Source organism: Podarcis erhardii, assembly GCF_964252035.2.
Source record: "Podarcis erhardii genome assembly, chromosome: Z".
In the NCBI taxonomy this organism is placed as follows: domain Eukaryota; kingdom Metazoa; phylum Chordata; class Lepidosauria; order Squamata; family Lacertidae; genus Podarcis; species Podarcis erhardii.
In genome coordinates this window covers 4,577,725-4,598,886 of record NC_138504.1, presented here as the reverse complement: position 1 = coordinate 4,598,886, position 21,162 = coordinate 4,577,725, and the positions used below count along the sequence as shown (strand labels likewise).

The 21,162-nt window shown below is 45.6% G+C and overlaps 1 protein-coding gene across 4 annotated transcripts in view; it reads left to right on the top strand.

Moving 5' to 3' along the window:
• Positions 1 to 21,162, top strand: part of ARHGEF6 (Rac/Cdc42 guanine nucleotide exchange factor 6) — a 370,252-nt gene that overhangs the window by 63,865 nt on the left and 285,225 nt on the right. For 2 of the 4 annotated variants that reach the window (XM_081848291.1, XM_081848292.1), the window contains 6 exons: positions 735 to 755; positions 3,529 to 3,619; positions 6,009 to 6,098; positions 9,638 to 9,737; positions 11,260 to 11,314; positions 13,913 to 20,119. In XM_081848291.1, coding sequence (XP_081704417.1) covers positions 735 to 755; positions 3,529 to 3,619; positions 6,009 to 6,098; positions 9,638 to 9,737; positions 11,260 to 11,314; positions 13,913 to 14,053 — 498 coding nt within the window. In that variant the 3' untranslated portion in view covers positions 14,054 to 20,119. Of the gene's footprint in view, positions 1 to 734; positions 756 to 3,528; positions 3,620 to 6,008; positions 6,099 to 9,233; positions 9,738 to 11,259; positions 11,315 to 13,912; positions 20,120 to 21,162 lie in introns of those variants that run through there. The other 2 variants (XR_014152917.1, XR_014152918.1) reach the window with 2 other exon arrangements.

The window sequence follows — 21,162 nt, the reverse complement described above, 5'->3', positions numbered from 1 at the left end:
GAGAAAAGGTTATCTATTCCTGCCCTTGAGTTTCCTGGATCCAATTCTACTGTTCTTTGTAACTGCCTATTCATCTGCCCTCTTTGAGTGAGCAGTAACTCTCTTTGGGGGGATGCGTGTGGTGAAGCTGGGAGGTTGAAGGTGGGTGGAAACAGGTCCCCCTGAGAATGTAGTGCCCAAGTGCCCCTCGAAACCTGGAGCCCACACCGACTCGTACAGAGACATGACAGGCAGACTCCCCTTTGAGGGCGGATGACCTTTTCTCAGGAGCAGTTGAGTGAGCTGACCATATCCAACATGGGTGAGTAGAAGATTTAACCCCCTTCCTGCAGCAGAGGCTAACTGGGAAGAGGGGAGACCCTGAGCAGTGAGTCATTCAGAGTTGCAGAAGGAAACTTCCTCCATGAACGGAGAGCCTCTGGTTCCACGGGAGTTTTCCAGTGTTTAATCAACACCTTTCCTCCTCCTCGTTATTATGAATAGTAATAGTCAAATTTGTCAGTCATTTTACAGAGCGGCTTAACAAGAGAAGAAATGCAATAAGCGAAAGTAAAACTTAAACAGTGAGCAATGCAAAATAAGTAAAATGCTCTTCCAATGGTGTATCAGTAAGGGCAAATCCTACCCACCCCGTTAAGATACCAGGCTGAAAAAAGTCAGCTGCTTTTTTCCATGAATCATGCTTACCTTCTCATGTTTGTCTTTGTCTTCTTCTTTTTATGTTCATTCGGTAGAGGATGACTTACATTTTAAAGGTAAGGATGGAATCATCTCCATGACTTCCTGGGTCGCTGTGTTGCATGTATGTTTTAACAAAGGACAAGTGGGTTTTTCCCTTCTCTCTCCACCCCACCCACCCACCACCTTCTGCATTCGTGTGTCATATTTTCCCAGAGCAAAGCTCTGTGTTTGTTTGTTTTGCAATTCATTGCCATTCACTTTACTGCGTTGTCTTGGCTGCAAGCAATGGGACTTACTCCCTAGCACTTCTGCAAAGGACACTTAATGCTGCGGTTGAATTCAGAGCATGGGGAAAAAAGATTCATCTGCCTGTGGCTCTTAAGTCATCCTTTCCCAACCTAGTGCCTTCCAGATCATGGGAGCCCACAGGAATGTTTGGGGTGTGTGAGGGAGCAAGCTGATTTCTATCAAAAGAAAGCCCTGGGAAGAATAGCGTCTGTACATTCTGCATCACATCTCAGGATCTGCAAAAATTAGAAATTTCCTCTTATTTATTTTTTAATGAAAGCTGGAAATCTTGGGATTATGGTTCAATAATGCACAAGGAGTCCAGATGTTATGGACTCTGTGTGCATTCATGAGGCAGTTTATTCAATTTCCCCGATGTTTTAGGAAAACATTGGGAAAACACTTAGGAAGTGTTAATTTCTGCATTATATTTTGAGCTTTCATGTAACATAAAACTATATTAGAGTATAGCTCTCACTTCAATTTTTTTTTACAAAAGATTCCCTCCTCCACCACCCCCCCACACACCCCGGAAACAAATAACACAAAAACTTGCATTATGATCAGCTATGATTCTGGAAATGGCTTCTAAGTCATGCGAGAGCTCAGAAATAATGTGGAAATCAACAGTTTAGGAAACAGAATAAACTAGCCCGCGAGTGCGGCCAATGGCTCTCATCCACCCTCACCAGCGCAGCCAATGGGCAGCGGGGAGTGGAGGGGAAGGAATGAATCTTTATTTGCGTCAGCCATTGGCCATAGCAATAAAATAACAATACGATATACAAAGAATAGAAATAAATAGTCAATTATATAAAATACATTTTAGGGTTTTGAATCAATAGTCAAATAGTGGATCTTATTCTGATTGCCCCAGCTAAAAACCTTGCAACCTTTGCTGTCACCTGCTCAGCGGGGAGTAGAGTTGGAGTTCAGTACTATGCAAAAGGCACTAGGTTTGAAATCATTTCTATTTTCCATGATGGAAAACATTTGTAATTTTCCATGATCTCAAGATGGCAGCTGCATCAGTTCATAATTATATGTTCCCATATGAGAAAAAGGCTTAGCCTGCAGAATTTACAAAATAGGACAGAAGCAGGAAAAGTGCATTATAGGAGATGGGAAAATAATATCCCTTCTGGAACCCCAGAAATTTATATTGCATGGTGTCCAAACAACTCACTCACCAATTGCACCTCTGAGTTGACTCGTTGACCAGATTTGCTCATTTCACAGAAATCACTTAGAAGGGTACCTGCCCATTTTGTTTCATAACTTTCTTTCTAGAAGGGCTAGAGACTTGGTTGTCTCATGGTTTCATCTAATTTTTACTAGCACCATCAGATAAAACAACTTTTGACTGCTAAAAAGATACCCCCAGTTAATTGGAAAGATGAACAGATACTCAAAATACTTATAAAAAGTGCAGGTGGTTCAAGCACCACTCTCCCTTTTTCTTGAACATAGAAAGAAATGCTTCTTAGGCATCTCCTTGGGTGAGAGACATGTCTCCTCAGAGAAGCATTCATTCCCTTTCTCTCACATAGAATAGAGTGCATCTTCTAAGTTGAGATCTGTTGTGTCACAAACATGGGTTGTTTAAATTCAAATAAACTGTTTTTCGCAGAGGCAGATTTTGGGCTGCACGACTGGTTCCCTTGTACAGGGCGCCAAGCCCAAGGGACGCCTTCCCACCTGCTTCCCAAAATCTAGAAAGCCCTTGCTTTGGGAAGGAGGGTCCCAGAGTCCTACTTCCTTTCTACTTCCTTCTTCCTAAAGCCTAGTTAGCACTTACCCAGCATTGGGAAGGAGACGGGAGGTCTCTTGGACCCTACTACAGCCCTCATGCTTCCTTCCCAAAGACCATCACCTTGCTTAGCCATCTTTCAGAAGGTGACACAGGTGCTGGGGGTGTATGTCAAATTTTGTCTTCACACAGGGTGCTGTATTCAGGGCTGTCTTGAGCATATCTGGCATCGTGATGCAAAGATCCCTCCGGTGGCCCCCCCCCCCAGTTTCCCAGAGTTGTTGACTTGTCAGCCTTTTCCCAAGCCTCTGTGGGCATCGCTCTCCTCCCAGGGAGGCTTGGGAAGGCTTGGGAAGGAAGCTGCAGCCCACCAGTCATATAGTTGGGGGCGCACAGCTTCCACTCTAAGCCTCTGCGGGGATCGCTCTCCTCCTGGGGAGATTTGGGAGGCAAGCTGCACTCCTGCCAGCCATATGGTTAATGGGGCACAGCTGGTGGGTGTGCAGGGAAAGGGGAGGCCGCCGACAAAGCCACGCAGCTCCCCCACTCACTGGGGCACCCCTGAGAGGCCAGTGCCCTGGCGCAACACACCAGTAAGCCCAATAGGAAAGACGGCTCTGGCCCTATTACCAAGTTCCAACCCTGCTTTTTGTCCTATAAGTATTGTTTTGTCCCCAACCCCAGATTTATCAGCTGAGACCGAGATGATTGTCAGCTAAGATTTCTCTATTCATAACCTTGGTTGTCTCATTATTAAGTGAAGTATGTGTTGTTGTTGTTGTTGTTGTTGTTGTTGTTTTAAAAAATAGGACTCAAGCAAGAGCCCAAAGACAATGAAGAAGTTCCTTCCGAAAAGGAAAGACAGGAAAGCATCCGATGAGGAATTTGTCGTTAGAAAAAGTGAGCTGACTTACATGACTTGTACTTGTAGTGACTGCATTTAAAAGAAAACCCACAGATTCTCCAGTGTAATATCTAAGACCCCCCATCTGCACTGTACATTTAAAGCAGTATCATGCCACTTTAAACAGCCATGCCTTTCCCCAGAGAATTTTGGCAACTACTAGGAAATGTAATTTAAAGCTGTTGAGAGTTGTTAGGAGACCCATCTCAACAGGAGATTCCCCTCACTGAGCTACATTTCCCAGACTATCCTGGGAATAGAGATTGGTTGTTAAACCACTCTGAGAATTGTAGTTCTGTGAGCAGGGGGTGGGGGTGGGGTCTCCTAACAACTTTCAGCACCTTTTAGCAAGTAGAATGTGACCCTGGTCAGCCAGCAAGCAGATGGGCAGCTGCTGAACCACAGACTTCTGCTGGAGTTCTGCATCCCCTGAATCAGAGCAGGCATCCCTAGAGGTGAGTTTTCACTACACTGTACCAGCACAGTGGAAAGAGATGGTCAAATTAAGGACAGTGGAGTCCTGCTAGTTCTGGCCAAAGACTTGTGTAATCCAGTTTCCTGTTCTCACAGTGGCCAACTAGATGCCTGTGGGAAGCCTGCAAGCAGGACCCGAATGTAACCTGCTCTCTCCCCTCTTGTGATTCACGGCAATTAGTCTTCAGACTGTGGGTAGACTCCTCCACACTCCTGTATTTTTGGGGTCGCGTATTCTGCATAATAGTGCATTAGTGATGGATTTATTATAAAAAAAATCCTTCCAGTAGCACCTTAAAGACCAACTGAGTTAGTTCTAGGTATGAGCTTTCGTGTGCATGCACACTTCTTCAGATACCTATGAGCTTTCGTGTGCATGCACACTTCTTCAGGATTTATTATACTTAGCATTCTGCTTTATTAGTTGTTCTGTGATGCTTCCCCAGTGTTACTATATGATTGCCATGCATAGGGACAGGAAAAAAAATGAACGGGAACATTTGCAGTAAAAAGAAAAGAAAAGCTACTGGGTTTCTGTAGGAAGTTGCAGCTCATGCACTGCTTGGAAATGAAGCAGGCCACCCTGAAACTTCCGCAGGTGTGAAAGGTATTGAAAGTGGGTTCACGTATGACTGCCCCAATACCATTGTGAGCAAAAAACTTCATGAATACGCAATACAAACTGCATCTGGAAGGACTCTGACTGGTATAAAAAGATTTCCTGCTTCACTCTAGGTTACAGGGGCCAAGATAAATACAGTGGTACCTCGGTTTAAGAACAGCCCTGTTTACAAACTATTTGGTTTATGAACTCCGCAAAACTGGAAGTAGTGTCCCAGGTTGCAAACTTTACCTCGGTCTATGAAAGGAAGCCGACTGGTGGAAGGACACCGATGGCAAGAGGCCTCATTAGGGAAAGCGCACCTCAGTTTAAGAACAGTTTTGGTTTAAGAACGGACTTCCAGAATGGATTAAGTTCGTAAACCGAGGTACCACTGTAACTGCTTCCTCCATTTTAAATACAGTGGTACCCCGGTTTCTGAACGTCACCGTTGACGAGCATTTCGGTTTTCGAACGCCGTAAACCTGGAAGTAAATGCTTCGGTTCTCGAACACACCTCGGAAGTCTTAACATGAAACACGACTTCTGCTGAGTGTAAGATCCTGAGGCCTGGCTGTCAGCTATTGAGTTTTCGGTTTTTGAACATTTCAGAACTCGAATGGTTTTCCAGAATGGATTACATTCAAAAACCGAGGTACCACTGTATTAGAAAATCAGCAGTTTCTCAGGGTTGTATTCAACAACATTTTATTACTCAGAGTAGATCCATAGACTTAATTGATGGCTCATCCACACTTAGCTTTTGCTCTGTGCTTTCCCACAGTCTCTGCTCAAGGGCTTTTCATTTTTATTTCACCTTTCCCCAGGAAAAACCTCTCTTTAATACTGGTTTTTTTGTAGATTGCAGTAAAGAGTGGGTTTTTGTGGGGAAAGCACCACAGTAAAAAGAAGAAGTATCTGAAGAAGTGTGCATGCACACGAAAGCTCATACCTAGAACTAACTCAGTTGGTCTTTAAGGTGCTACTGGAAGGAATTTTTTTATTTAGTAAAAAGAAAGAAATGCTTGGACACAAAAAGAAGTCTGGATGAGCTTAGTCATTGCCATTAATTTAATTGGGCCTACTTTGAGTAAAAGTTAGTTGAATACAACCTTCGCTTCTGACTAGAACACTTGAGTGTTCTAGCCCTTGTGAGGCAGAGATGAAACTTAAAGCAAATTGTGCTTCTTCGCCTAACAGCAAAGCTGGAAATCAGTGTTAGATGCTGAGCTAAGTCTTCTCAAGTTAATAGAAGCCAGATTGGGTGAGAGTCATCTCTTGAATTCACCTGCCTTTGTGACATTTGACAGGTACTGCTGCCTTGGAGGAAGATGCACAGATCCTTAAAGTGATTGAGGCCTATTGCACAGGCGCCAGCAGCCAGCAAACCCACAGCTCAGGTGAGTGGCTTAAAGGCAGCCCCTTGTACCTAGAAACCTTTGAATGTGGGGTAGCTTTGAGATAAGTGAGGTGCACCGAGCTGGCAGCTTAGCATATGCCTGGTGCATTCCTCTCGCAATGCGTGGGAGGCTCTCTGCCAAGCATTGTGTGCTAGTTGGGGTTTGAACTTACAAAGATGTCTTCCAGTGAGCCAGAGCATTGGTCCACATAAGTCTTGGATTATCTACCTTTGTCGTCTTTAGCTCCTAGTGGGGCTCTTCTTTTGACCTAAACCTCTTCAGATGCTGTTGGACTCCAACCACCATGAGTCCCAGCAAACACGGGCATTGAGCAGGGGTGATGGGAGTTGTAGTCCAGTGACACTGGGAGGGCCAAAGGTTAGTGACCTGCGCTTTCCCTTTCATAAGAACCTACAAAGAGCCCTGAAGGATCAGACCAAAAGGTCCATCTAAACCCATCTTCTTTGTTGCTCTCAGGGGCCAACTGGATACCTCTGAGAAGTCCACAAGCAGGGCATGAGAAAGATGTTTACTTTCTTATTTATCTTCTTAACCCTTCATGTCCTGCCTTTCTTCCATCACGGAAGTAGCCTATCTGTGGTTCCCAGGAGGTCTCCCATCCAGGCACTGACCAGACCCAGACCTGCTTAGCTTCCAGCAGAGCAGCATCCTCACCTGTCTTAAGACCATAAACTGGGATTGGGCGATTGCCCTCCCCTGCTGTTTTCCCCTAGCAATTAGCATTCAGAAGTAGACCATCTGTTCTATATGAATATTTCACATAGGCTTTGTGGCTAAATAATGTGCCATGAATTAGCCCTCTCCGTAAAGAGTGGTCAAAAATGCCTTTTAAGTCACAGTCTACTACAAAGCAGGTGTTGTGCATAAGTAGAACTTGCTGGATCAGGCCAATGGCCCATCTAGTCCAGCATCCTGTTCTCAAAGTGGCCACCCAGGTTCCTATGGGGAGCCCAATAGCAGGTCCCGAGCACAAGAACCCTCTCCCCTCCTGTGGTTCCCAGCAAGTGGCATTTGGAACTTTGACTGGTTCCAACTGTGGAGGCAGAGCAGAGTTGTAGTGATGCGTATCCATTGATAGCCTTCTCTGAGAAATTGTCCAGTCCTCTTTTGAAGTCATCTTAAGTTGGTGGCCAGCACTGTTTCCTGTGGGAGGGAGTTCCATGGTTTACCTGTTACAGATAGGTAGCCGTGTTGGTCTGCCATAGTCAAAACAAAACAAATTCCTTCCAGTAGCACCTTAAAGACCAACTAAGTCAGTTCTTGGTATGAGCTTTCGTGTGATCTGAAGAAGTGTGCATGCACACGAAAGCTCATACCAAGAACTGACTTAGTTGGTCTTTAAGGTGCTACTGGAAGGAATTTGTTTTGTTTTGGCCATGGTTTACCTGTCAGCCTTCAACCATCCAGGTCAGTGGTCGTCCTGGCCTCCTTGGGGAGCAAGTTCTTAGTTTATGTACGTGCTGCAATGAAGAAGGACTTCATTTTATCTGTCCAGAATCTTCCAAAACTAAGCTTCATTGGATGCCCAACATTCTGAACGGGGGGAGAAAAACTTCTTCATATCTGCTTCCTCCGTGCCATGCTTAGTTTTTAAAACTTCCATTGTGTTTCCTCTGCATCTTTCCCAAATGCTGCATCTCTTCCTCATGGGGGAGTTGCCCTTGATCATTTCACTTGCCCTGAGCTACAAGGGCCAATGGTCTGCCTATAAATAAGGCAGTTTCCTATGTTTCCTATCCGCTGCCTCACTCTTACCTCATGCCTTGTGGCAAAGGAAGCACAGTAGAGGACGATGGCAGTCCCTTCTCGCCCAGCTTCCTCCTATTCCACTGTGCAAGCAAACTGATGGTTATCTTAGAATGCAAGAGATAGCTTTGACTAGGAAGCACAAGATGCTATCATTTAATCTGCTGCACCTTTCAGAGAAAGCTGCTTCCTGAGTGAGGTGCTAACATCTTCTGAAGTGATGGAAATGCAAACATTTAGTCAGTCGCATTGACAGGGCAAATTAAAATCCGCGTGCTCTTAGAGGGGAAAGAGAGGGGTAGTAAAACGGGTGTGGCCCTCTCCTTCCGAAATGTGGCTGCTTTGTACAACTTTTGTCAGCTGTTAAGCTATCAGAAAACACATGCCCATTTCCTGGTCTATTATAAAGTGATGGTTTTAACCAACGAAGCCAGAAAGACTTGGAACCAGGTTACCTGAAATAGTGTCTTAGCATAGAAGAGCTGGCGGCTGGATCAGGCCAACGTCCCATCTTGCCCAGCATCCTGTTTTCACAGTGGCCAACCAGATACCTATGGTGAAGTCCACCTATGGTGTCAGCCCACAATAGCAACAACACTCTTGTTATTTGTGATTCCCAGCCCCTGATATTCAGTACCTGCTCCATGTCCTGCCATCAAGTGAGGTGAAGTGGGTAGCTAAAAAGGAAAGAGCCTTCTTGGTGGTGACACCCCATTTATGGAATAGCTTCCTTCCTTCCTTTTTTAACAGCCTCTGAATTAGTTTAGCAAGCGGGTTAGTCCTTTGTAGTTCTGTGTGAAATATTTTTAATTTTCTTCTTTTTTATGTTCCTGTTGTAGTCCATTGTCCTCATCGATGCCAGTTTCACTTTCTGCACACAAAGGCAAATCTCAGTGCATCAGCCTTCCACCATTAGCGCCAGGCTAATATACAGAATTCCCTTCTGTGATCTCGTTCCAGCTGCTAACAAGCTGACACCTCAGGAAAACACCATAGCTCCCATCATGAATTCTTTTTATCATTCCATTAAGAGTTGCGGCCAGAATCATAGTCAAGATTTCACACACTCAATTTTGTAGTTAAACCATAACAATAACAATAGCAAGAAACTATTTCAATCCTGTTTTCATATTTCAAACAGTCAGCCTTTCGGGCGAGATTTGCCGAATAAAACAGCAAATGCAAAGTATATCATGAGAGAATAATGGAGGCTCACCTCCCCCAACATACCGATCCAATTACGGCGAAAGTCCTTCTCCAGGTCGAATCCTTGGCACCCAGCGGCTGAATCAATTAGCAGAGTACTTTATCCCCCCTAGTTCAGAGCATGCCTGTTAATTAAGTTTGAATTTTATTTTAAAAAAACAGGTGTCCTCCGCTCATGGCGCAAGTTTTGGAGAGCTCCCGAAAGGCGCGGTGCAATGCACCCAGCGCCCCCTGCCACCCACATTCCTTCAGGACGGACGGCAGGTATCGGATGATCTGTGGGTAGAGCACACTACCCCCCCAGCCCTGGGGGTTTTTGGGGAGGATAATTACTCCCATATTATCTTCATTAGCCGCACAGAAAGGCTCCCCTGGTCTGGGGACAGCCGTTTGCCATAGCGGCCAGACAGGAAGTCTTTTTCTTGCTGTTTTTTTCAATCTTGACAATGATGATGCACCAGTGGGGAAAAGAGCAGGGAAACGCTCTTCTCCTGTTAACGTTCTTGTTTATTTGTTGTGTGCGCCAAAACAGAGCTGTCCCCTGATTTGTCCTCTCTTGCCACCAGGTTCCCGTAAGGATTCCGTCCCCCAGGTCCTGCTTCCGGAAGAAGAGAAAATCATCTTTGAGGAAACAAGAAGCAACGGGCAGACTATTACAGAGGAGAAGTGAGTGAGATTGGGGTGGGCCCCAGAACAAGTGAGCTGAAGCCTAAGAAATTTAATTGTGGGTGTCCTATCCCCATCCACCCAACAGTGGCGTAGCGTGGGGGGTGCAGGGGGGGCTGGCTGCACCGGGCGCAACATCTGGGGGTTAGAGTTAGGAGGCGCAAATCCACGGGTTAGGGGGCGCAAATTACTTGCCCTGCCCTGGGTGCTGACAACCCACGCTACGCCACTGCCACCCAATAACAAAAGGAGCAAGAGGAGGTCAGTGTGCGAGGTTGACTGCAGGGTGGCAAGAGTTCTGTTCTGGGGGGCAGAATATCTTGCTCCTGCCCTGCATTCGGTATCCATGTTTAGGTAAGCAATTCAATGAAGAAGGCATTCAATGAAGCAGCATTTAATGTTGCCAGTGTCCACATCCTGCCCTTGATTGGAATGTTGCAAACCTTTGTACTGCGTAACTTCACCATGAAACCACACAGCACAAAGCTTTGCAACGTAATACAACTCGGGCATTTTGCTATGTAACTCCACAACACTGCACTTCCCTGCATATTCGTCTTATGCCTAAGCAGGCAATAGGTCCAAGCATTGCCTATAAAAGACAAAACAAATATGTGGAATTTTCTTTTTCCCCCTCAAAATGAGGGAGATTTGTGACTTTTTGCCACTTTTTAAATGCTATTTTGTTTCTGTTGCTTATCTCTTAAGCTTTGGCCAGTTTCTTCACTTGTGGGAATCCTTTCCTTACAGGCTTGTTTGCCAACAAAGAAACAAAATGAAACAAAAAAACAAAACAGAACCCTGCAAAGCTGTTCTGCAGAAGGCCTGAACTTTGCAAAGGGAACATGCTGTAGGGGCATCCATCCCATTCCTGTTGAGGTTCACTGCTTCTGCATATGACCTATAGAATCATAGAACTGTAGAGTTGGAAGGGACCCAGAGGGTCATCTACTCAAACCCTTGGGCTGCCCAATCCAAAGCTGAAAGAAAAACAGACGGGGATAGGCAAACTGTGTTTTCAGCACATTTCTGTCTCTTTTCTAAACCACAAACAGTCCTTCCCCCCAGAGGATCTGTTGCTCTAGCAGGGTTCCCCAAACTTGGGTCTCCAGCTGTTGTTGGATTACAGTTCCAATCATCCCTGACCACTAGTCCTTCTAGCTAGGGATGGTGGGAGCTGTAGTCCAAGAACAGCTGGAGATCCAAGTTTGGGAAACCCTGGCAAAGAAGTGCTTTAAGTTGCTTTAATTGCACAAATCTAAATTTCCCAGAGCCCAGCTGAATCCCTCCCAGAGGATATGAGAGCCTGGGGGTGCCTTGCCACTACCTACCTGGGGGGGGGGCAGGCACTGTTGCTACGTATCTTTAGGCACCAGGCAAAGACGTTCCTCTTCTCCCAGGCCTTTACACTAATTAAATAATCTATAGGGCCTTTTGAAACTGCAGGGAGTGTGTTTGTCTAAGACTTCTCTTTCGCTGCTTCTTAGCATTTTGCTGCTGACTGTTGGGTTGTTTTTCCTAGGAGTCTGGTGGATGCTGTCTATGCACTGAAGGATGAGGTCAAAGAACTTAGACAGGTAATCAAAAGCATCACCCTATTCCAGGATGACATGTACATAAATGGGCATCCACCGGGGGGGGGGGAGACAGTTGCCCCACCTAGAATGAACCCTAACTCCATCTCAAACATTAGTAGAACCTAAGATAAGAAGTAAAATGTACAGGTGTTGTTCTTTTCAAAGGTGGAGGGATTGTGAGAAATTAGCCTGCTCCCCCCTTTCAGTGTTTTAGTTCCCCCTCCCCTGGAAAAATTCTTATGCGCACCCTTGCATACGTGCACAATATTGCAAGATGTGTTTGCAAGGTCCTGCGTAGCATAGTGGTGAGAGCATTATGTCAGGATTAGGAAACTTCCATTCAGCCACAAAGTTCATTGGGTGACACTGGGACAGTCGTCATCTCAGCTTAACCCACCTCGCAGGGTTGTTGTGAAGGTTGAAGAGGGAAGAGCTAGGGATAGACAACATGGCATAGCCTAGATATTTGTGGACTGAGAGGCCTTTATTGAGGTTAGTGAAGCCTTAAATTAAATATGGTTTTAGCATCATATCATTAGACTGCCAGTGTTGTGATGTGCACCTTCTGAATTTGTGCACTGAGGGTTGCTGGGACCTGTAATTGTTGAGAATGACAGAGTGAAAAGCCTGCTGGGTTAGACGCATGGTGGATCCAGCATCTTGTTCTCACAGTGGCCAGCCAGATGCTGTGGGAAACCTGAAAGCAGGACCCCAATGGGTATTCAGTAGCATCACTGCTTCTGATCACAGAGGCAGAATGTAGCCATGGCTAGTAACCCATCAATACCTTTCTCATCCACGAATTTGTCTTTGCAAGCCCATCCAAGTTGGTAGCCCTCACTTCCTCGAGAGAAGGGAGCTGCACAACTTAGCCATGTGCTGTGTGAAGAAGGGCTTCATTTTTATCTGCCCCAAATCTTCCAATGTTCAGCTTCATTGGATACTCATGAGTTCCAGAGTTAGGAAAGGGGAAGCAAACCTCCCTCCCTTCTGTCTACTCTGTCAAAGCCATGCATTATTTTATGCACTTGTAACTTGTCGCCTTTTACTTGCCTTTTCTCTGAACCAAAAAGTCCTAAACGTTGCAGCCTTTCATTTCTCGTTTTGTCAAAGGCACTCCACCCTTAGATTATTTTCGCTTCCCTTTTCTGAACCTTCTCCTGCTTTGCAATACCCTTTTGGAAGTGAGGCAACCAGAACCATACAGTTTTCCAAATGCAAGGAGTGGGTGTGTGGGTGTGGATGTGTAAATATGGGTGAGGGGAGGTAGGTTGACTGAGGTATGCATATGTTTGTGGGTGGGGGATTTGTGTGGGTACTGAGTGAGTGGAAATGTTCTGAGTGAATGGAATCCTACTTCATTGATGTTGATTTTTTCATCTCTTTTATTTAATTGCCGTATCTAATTGAATTTGATTTCCTCCTAGACTGCTTTGTGACCTTTTCTGGTGGAAAAGCAATACAAAAACACTTCAAATAACACCATCCCTGACCACTGGCCAGGGCTGATGGGGCCAGGGCTGCTGACCAGGGCTGATGGGGCTTGTTGCCCAGCTACATTTGGAAGGCACCATCTTGGCTGCCCCCCCCCAAAAAAAATCTGTGCCCCCTGAACATACACTAATGAATAAATGTATAAATCACGGGTCAAAGTGTAGGCTGTAATTTCTATCAGTGTTGGAGAGGACTTAGCCTAGCAGGTGGCAAACAGGGTGGTGTTCAGCAAGGTTTTACTCAACATAGACCCATGGTAATGAATGAACATGACCAGGCTAGGTCTATAAGTTTAAGTGGGTCCATTCTGAGTAAAAACTTAGTTGAATACCACACTGCATCTGTCCGGTGGACCAGGGTCTCCTCCACCCTTCCTTAGGCCAAATTTGGCATGAAGGCTGGCTTTTCACCAGTCAATAGACTGTGGAACTCTCTCCCACAGGAGGCAGGGATGGCTGGTAACTTTGATCAGTTTGAAAGAGAATTAGACAAATCAGTGGAGGAGCAGGCTTTCAGTGGCTACTAGCCATGATGATTATGCTCTTCTTCCACGGTCAGTGGCAGTAATGCTTCTGAATACCAGCTGCTGGGAACCACAGGAAGAGAGAGTGGCTCTTGGGCTTGAATCCAGCCTGCAGGCTTCCCACAGGCATCTGGTCATCCACTGTGAGAACAGGATGCTGGACTAGGCGGACCATTGGCTTCACCCAATAGGGCTCTTCTTATGTTCTCATGTTCTTATCTGACAATAGAATGACATCAGAGGACCTGTTTTGGCCCATGTGGAGCTTTGAAGTCCTGACAGTCAGCTGGCTATTGTGCTCACAGAGTACTGTGTACGGTTCTTTGCAGGCCATGGGCTTTGCAGGTTCTGCCAACCAGCTGATTGACGTTGCTGAAAACACCCCTTTTTTGGCTCAGATGTGCCTGACTTGGCTAACCACCCCTGTGGTGACCTGCCTGGTGAGCCTACTTAGGCTTGGCAGTCAATATTTCTCTGTCACTGACTAAGACATCATTGCAGATGGGTTGGTTTTGGGGAGTGGAGAGAAAGTGAGAAGCTTCTTATGTGGAATATTAACATCCTGCTTCCTCCGCCTACAGGAGAATAAGAAGATGAAACAGTGTTTGGAGGAAGAGCTGAAGTGCAGGAAAGATCTAGAGAAGTTGGTTCGGAGGCTACTGAAGCAAACAGATGAGTGTGTCAGGGAAGACGCCGGGCGGAGGTCCTCAGTCCTCGCCTGATTTCTTAATCCTGCTCACACGGGGCGGTTAGCTCACAACGTCAGGTATTCCCTGGAACTGAGGGGTTTGGTGCCCCTTACTCGTCATACTGGAGTTTGTGTTCTGCTTTTGTTTCGGGGGGGGGGGGGATTCACAGCATCATAGACTTTCGGCATTGCAAGGGACCCCTCCCAAGGGTCATCCAGTCCAACTCTCTGCAATGCAGGAATCACAGCTAGAGAATCCCTGACAGAAGGCCACTCAACCTCTGCCTAAAAACCTCCAAGGAGGGAGAGTCCACCACTCTCCGAAGGAGTCTGTGCAACTGGCAGACAGCTCTAGTTTTGTTCTGTTACAAACAAGAAAGGAAAAGGCTCTGCTGATTTCTTTATTCCCCCACCCCCCGCCCAATTCAAAGAAGCCAGCAACAGCCAGTGAGCATTTTTTTCTTTAAAAAACCAAGAATCACCCCCAGGCCATGCTTCAGCCCCTGGGTCTCTGTGACCCACCTTTGTAACTCTAGGTACCTCACTGCACCTTTTTCTAAGAACGTGGACTTTGCAACTGACCAAATGCCATTCGGAGTGAAGATCCGCTGAGTGGAAGCTGTAGAGGAAACGCTTTTCTCCACTTTTTTCTTTTTCTTTTTAAATGCCTGTTACTTAATTTATTGGTTTGGTGGGCAGAGAAAAAAGGGGGAAATGGTTCCTTGAATCGCAACCAGGAAAGAAAGTTAAAGGTGATTTGCACTTCTTTAGATAATCAGGAAAACCGAGTTAGGTTTCCCTTCATGTTAGATAACAACTGTTTGTTACCTGCAGCCTTGAGGCACAGAGCACAACAACACAGTGGTTTCTGAAATGGCCTTTCTATGGATATGAATATGCAATGGGCACCACAGTGCGTTGGACTACATTTGCCTGGGTGCCTCTGATCCGGAGTCGCTGTCCGGAGCTCCCTGGGAGTTTGCAGAGATCCCTCAGTTGTGCTTCTTTTGAGCAGCGAGGGCTTAAGAGCACAGCAGGAAGCTTTGCTCACCACTGTGGAGTGTGTGAGCTTCACATGCATGTGTGTGAATGTGTGTGCCCTTTGGGTTTTAACTAGGGCTTCATCATATTGGCTAGATGAATCAACTTAAAAACATCTCAGTCGAGTTAAAACAGTGCCCCCAATCAATCTGAGGGGCTGTACCCAGCATGAGTAATACCCAGAGTTGACACACTGAAATTAGCAGACCTAAGTTATAACTGTCCATTAACTTCAGTGGGTCTACTCTATGTAGTACTAGCATTAGATACAACCCTTTAAAAATGATGAGGGTGGCCTTGGATTGTATTCACCAAGTTATACTCTGAGTAGAGCTATTGATATTAATGAACCTAGGTTTGTTTAATTTCAAGGTGAGTTTACTCTGTGCAGGACTAGCACTGATTACCACCCTAACTTAAGCCGATGGATATAAATTGCATCAGATTCACATTATACATTTAAAGCACCATACATTCCCCCAGAGAATCCTGGGAACTGGAGTTTCACACACAGAGAGAGCTAATATTCCCAGCACCCTTAACAACCTATAGTTCCCGGGATTCATGGAATCGTGGACTTGCAGAGTTAGAAGGGACCCTGAGGGGTCCTCTAGTCCAACCCCTTGCAAGCGGGAATATGCAGCTGTCTCCTTTGGGGATCGAACCTGCCACCTGTAGTGTGGATAAACCTCAACTCTGAGTAAAACTTATTTGGATATAGCTCACAACTTTTTTATCATTATTATTATTATTATTATTTTAAAATTAGTTTTTGTAAAAACCATTTGCATTGAAAACAATCAAGCAACAAGGGGCATCTGGGAAGTGGCTTTCCCTCCCGTGTTTGAGAGAGAGGGAGACTGCATGAGCTTCACGACTCAGCAGCACCAGAAAATGCCTCTGCTGGCTTAGAAGAGGCATTCATACCACACATGGAAAGCTCTCTGGTACCACTTTCCGCAAAGTGCCCTGGAAGCTTCCGATTACTAAGGATGCTGAGAGCTATTCCCCACCTAGAGTTGCAATCAAGCCTTCTTCCCAGGAGACTCAGGGAACTTGGAGGCTGGCAACTCTGAGCACTATCAATACATTAGACTTCCCAGGGTTATTTGGGGGAAGCCTTGACTGTTTAAAGTGGCAAGATATTGCTTCAAATGTCTGGTGTGGCCTCAGTCCCTCTTTCTCTTTGTATATGCAGGGCTTCTCTTCTAACAGGTCAGACCATTCATATATAGCCCTATACTGGCTACTCCAGGGCTCTGGAGACTTAGAGGCCGCATGTCCGTGTTTTGTATTGGCCAAAGGCAAATGCAGGCAAGGAGACAGACACAACTGTTTATACACACAGAGAAAACATGTACTGCTCACAGTTCAGAGACACAATCTAGCCAGGCAAAAGCAGTCAGGGAAGAAGTGAAGCAGGGCCAGCAAGGGACACAGCCTAGGGAGAGCCCTGATGGCCAGTTGAGGAGGGGGCACACAAGACCCCCGGACCTGAGGTTCCCCATTCCTAATTTGGACTCTTTAGCAAGGCCACTCCTTGGTCTCAGGCTGAGAAAAAATGCCCCTGTCCTCCTGCTCCTTGTGAAACAGGATTTAACTGGATCCTTTAAAAAAGAAAATATTCTAGTCCTCATTGACTTATATAAAGGGATGTGATAAACGGGGAAGCCACTGAGGACTGAGTGTGGCCTTTGGTCCCTCTAGCTCAGGATTATCAGCACTGAATGAGTGGCTCTTTAGGGTTGCACTTGGAGGTTCCAGGAACTGAACCTCGGACTTTCTACATGCAAAGCAATGCTCTACTTTTGAATCTGCAGTCCCTTCCCTCTGCTGTCGGAAGGGGGTGCTTCTTCTGAGAAGACACTTACTGGACGAAAGGTAGTTCTGACAGCTAAAAGCAAATAATACTTTTCCTCAGAAGAGTGCATTTTGTTGCAAGCTAATTTATGTAGGTGGAATCATTCAGTCGGTTTTGTTGATCGGCTGATAGCCCTCGTGATATGTTTCCTTTTCTCCTTTGACAGAGTATTTGCTGTTCACCTTCAGGGTGAGCACTGATGCTGAAGTTGTGTGCTGAGACTTAAAAAAATAAAATTAAAAACAGGATAATATATTCTGTAATCATAAGTGGGAAGGGAGATAGTTCAGATATTCACAACCGTTGAGGAATGTTTAATGGAAGCTGGATGAATTTTCATCCAGCTCCATCTAGGATAAGAAGAGATTATAGATACTTAGGGAACACAGACAAATCAAATGAAGAATGAATCTCCTTTTTGTATGTGCTCTTAAAGGAAATATTTAACCATAACAATATGCAAGCCAGCCAGGTCTGCCTATAATATAACCTGCACATTTCATTTATTTCCGGGTTCCTCAAAGAGTATTCCTGCTCCCTTTCCCCTGCCTTTATTTTATAATTGCTGGCATAATTCCATTTAACCAATGGCTCTACAAAACCAAACTTGGAATTTTAATGGTTGTTAACTGAGTCACCACAGTGGCTGAACCCTGGCCTTCCTAATCCACCCACAGTCAGCTTTTAGCAGGGAGGGGAAATCCTTGCCACTAGGTGACCCTAAACTTTGTAAGGGAAAGCACTTTTGTTGAAGCAGCTGGCACCATCTTGGTGCAGCAGAAGGGAAAGGAGGACACAGAGTTTCATGCCATTAAAGGACTCAAGACTGGCTGTGCAAAGATTTGGAATATAGGACTCTGCCTTGTGCTGAGTCAGAAAATTGGTCCAGCTAGGTCCATACTGGTCCATCTAACTTCTCCCGCCCATTCTGCCCATCCCGCCCATTTCTTCTTCTTTCTTTTGAACATTGCATGAATGTGCATGTGTTTGTTTGCTCATTTGTCACATAAAAAGAAACATTTTTAAAAGCACAAAACTGATCTAGGGGCTGGAGTGTCTTGGTGACGTTACAGATACTGGTCAATGAGCCTTGTGCATGGCCATCTTCTGCTCCCAACATGGCTGCACCATCTCCCCAGCTCCAGAACGCATCCCTGGTGAGAAGAGGCACATAATGCAATGACGGAACTGACACACAGTCCTTGACGGTCCAAAAACATTTTTGTGTGTTTTCAGCTTTCGTTAACTTGAAAACGTAGCAGGTTCCTTCCCTACCAGCTGGGGGCAGAATTGTTAAGGAGCTGGATAAATTCTTGCTTAGAAAATCCCAGACTTTGTGCCAGGGCACACATCAGCAACGGGACCCTCCAGGTGGAGCAAAGCTCCCATGAGCCCCTGCCAGCACAGGTGTCCGGCACAAGTCCAGCTTAAAGGTAAAGAACCACAGGGAGTGGTGTCCCTCATCCCATTTCGCTACCTGAGGCAAACCAGGAATTTGCCCCCTTCTGTCCCCACCCCCCATGGCCCACTACCCACTTCTAGTGCTGCCAGAATGCTCCCCTCTTCCCGAATTCAGCAAGAGTGGCTGGAGCAACCCAGCCAGATGGGGAGAGTTTAAATAATATCTTCATTATTCTCCAAGGCGTTTCCATGCACCTTCTCTGCCCCGGGGCAGCAAGACAAGCAGCAGCGCAATATGCCACAACACTTCTCCTCTCGCCGAAATTCGGCAAGGGGGAGGGTGTTCCACTGGCGGCAGAAGCAATAGGGCGGGAGGGGCCCTGCCTGTTTTCATTTCCATTGCCTGAGGCGGGTGCTTCACCCTCACCTTTGGGCCGGCTCTGGCCATGAGAAGGGAGACCAGCTAGGGGAAGCCTTCAGACTTGCTTCTTTTCCATCATGAAACGTTGGAATTTGGATATCTTTTAGGTTGAGGTGCGCACTAGGTGACTGTGTGCCCTACTTGTACAGGGCACACTTCTCTGCCTGCAGGCATCCTCTGCTTGAACGGCTGCCTGGTCCAAGACAGCAGACTGAGCAGGCACAATGTTCCCCTCCCCTGCTCATCATCTCATCCATTGGGACAGTATGTGTTGTATTTCTCTTAGGGTAATTATTTCTAGATTTGCATCTATGCATATACTTTAGATTATGCAGGCATGTGTCTTCTTTCGCCTTTGTTTGTGGCAATGCAAAAGCAGGCAACACCCTTAGTCTCAAGGAGATTGCCTGCCCTCTTCTTTTGAGGACTAATATGTGGTTTCTTTATTTTTTTCTGAGTTATAGAGAGTGCCTACAGATTTGAATGTAGGAAAGCTGCGTTATATAACTGAAGTCTGCTTAGCAGGTCCTGATACGGACCATGCCAGCCTTCCCCAATGGTAGAACCCTCCAGATATCTTGGGCAACAATGGTCATCCGCCCCAACAAGCTTGTCCAGAACATCTGGAGCAGGGCAGGTAGAGAAAGGTACCAGCTGATAGTGGTTTTCCAAGGCCCTAGTTGAGACTTTGCCAGCCCTGCTTACCTAGGCTCTGCTTAAGAAAGGAAACTTGGAGAGTGCCAGGGGATGAATCTGGGAACCCCTGCATGCCAAAGCTGGGCTGCAGCCTCTCCCATAGATCCAGTTAAAAAAGCACTGTGACCCACTCAACCACCACCCCAGGTGTCAAAAGTTTGGGAAACTCTGGTATTGCTATTCAAATTCAGCATTTGCTTGCACTGTGTGAACCAGATGTGAATAAGTGTGTGTGTGTGTGTGTGTGTGTGTGTGTGTGTGTGTGTGTGTGTGTTTTTAAAGGAAAATTAAGCCTGCAATCCTAAACACCCTTTCTCAAACAGAGGTCCCATTGAACTGAAAGGGACTTACTCTGAATAAAACACCCACCGGATTGTGCTGTAAAAACAAAGAAGAATATGCAGCTATCATAAAGGAGCAGAAGCCATGTGTGAATTTGACTTCAGTGTTCTCAAAAATATAGATATATATTCTTTGTTTACAGCTCTTTGTAAATAGGTTCCTGTTGCATCCCACACATTAACCCTTTGCCTCTCATGTTTCCTTCCTGTCATACATGTTCTTATTTTCTGTCACAATGACTGGTGTGTGTTCAACTTTTTCTAACCTGCTTTTATTTTGAGCAATTTTTTAAATTGTGGTTTTCAACAAAAATAAAAAAGGGTTTTAAAGAAAAATAATTTTGTGTGTGTGTGTGCTTTTCCTTACGACTTATCTTCCAATCTCTTTTTAATTTGTTTGCTTTTTAAAAATTGTTTGAATAAAAAACCCTAGTACTCATTGCGAAACATCCACAATGATCCTGAGCTGAAAAGGAAAAAAGAACTATTTTTTAAAAAGCAGGTGGATAGAGGCAGCAATTCTATACCCGTTTGCAAAAGAAGGGATGCAGGTGGCGCTGTGATCTAAACCACAGAGCCTAGGGCTTGCCAATCAGAAGGTCGGCGGTTCAAATCCCCACGATGGGGGGAGCTCCCATTGTTCGGTCCCAGCTCCTGCCAACCTAGCAGCTCGAAAGCACGTCAAAGTGCAAGTAGATAAATAGGTACTGCTCCAGTGGGAAGGTAAACGGCATTTCCATGCGCTGCTCTGGTTCGCCAGAAGTGGCTTAGTCATGCTGGCCACATGACCCGGAAGCTATCTGCAGACAAATGCTGGCTCCCTCAGCCTATAGAGTGAGATGAGCGCTGCAACCCCAGAGTCATCTGCGACTGGACCTAATGGTCAGGGGTACCTTTAAGTCCCAATGAACTCCCTGGTTCTTCCTTCTTAGCAGCTGCACATTGGACTGCACTGCACACAAATAAGCCACAGCATAGAGCAACACGTTTTATTTAGACAAACTTCAGGTTCTTTTAAGAAGCATGACAAGATCGCAGAAGAGAGTAGCACAGAATATCATTTTCCATAGGTCACCTCCAACACAAAATTACTGAATTACGCATCTCTTTATCATCACTGCCTTTAAGGCAGATTACATAAGATAGCAAAATTAAGTCTGACTTGTTTAGAGTGGGATCGTATGGCGTCCTGGAAGCTATAGGATGCATCATCAGGTCTCTCTTTGTAAAGACACAGGATTTGTCTGCACTCTATATTTAAAGCATTTTCATATCACGTTAACTCTTGGGATTTCCCCCAAAGAATCCTAGGGACTAGTTTCTTGAGGATGCTGAGAATTGTTAGGAGACCTTGTGTGTCACCCTCAGAGAATGACAGCTCC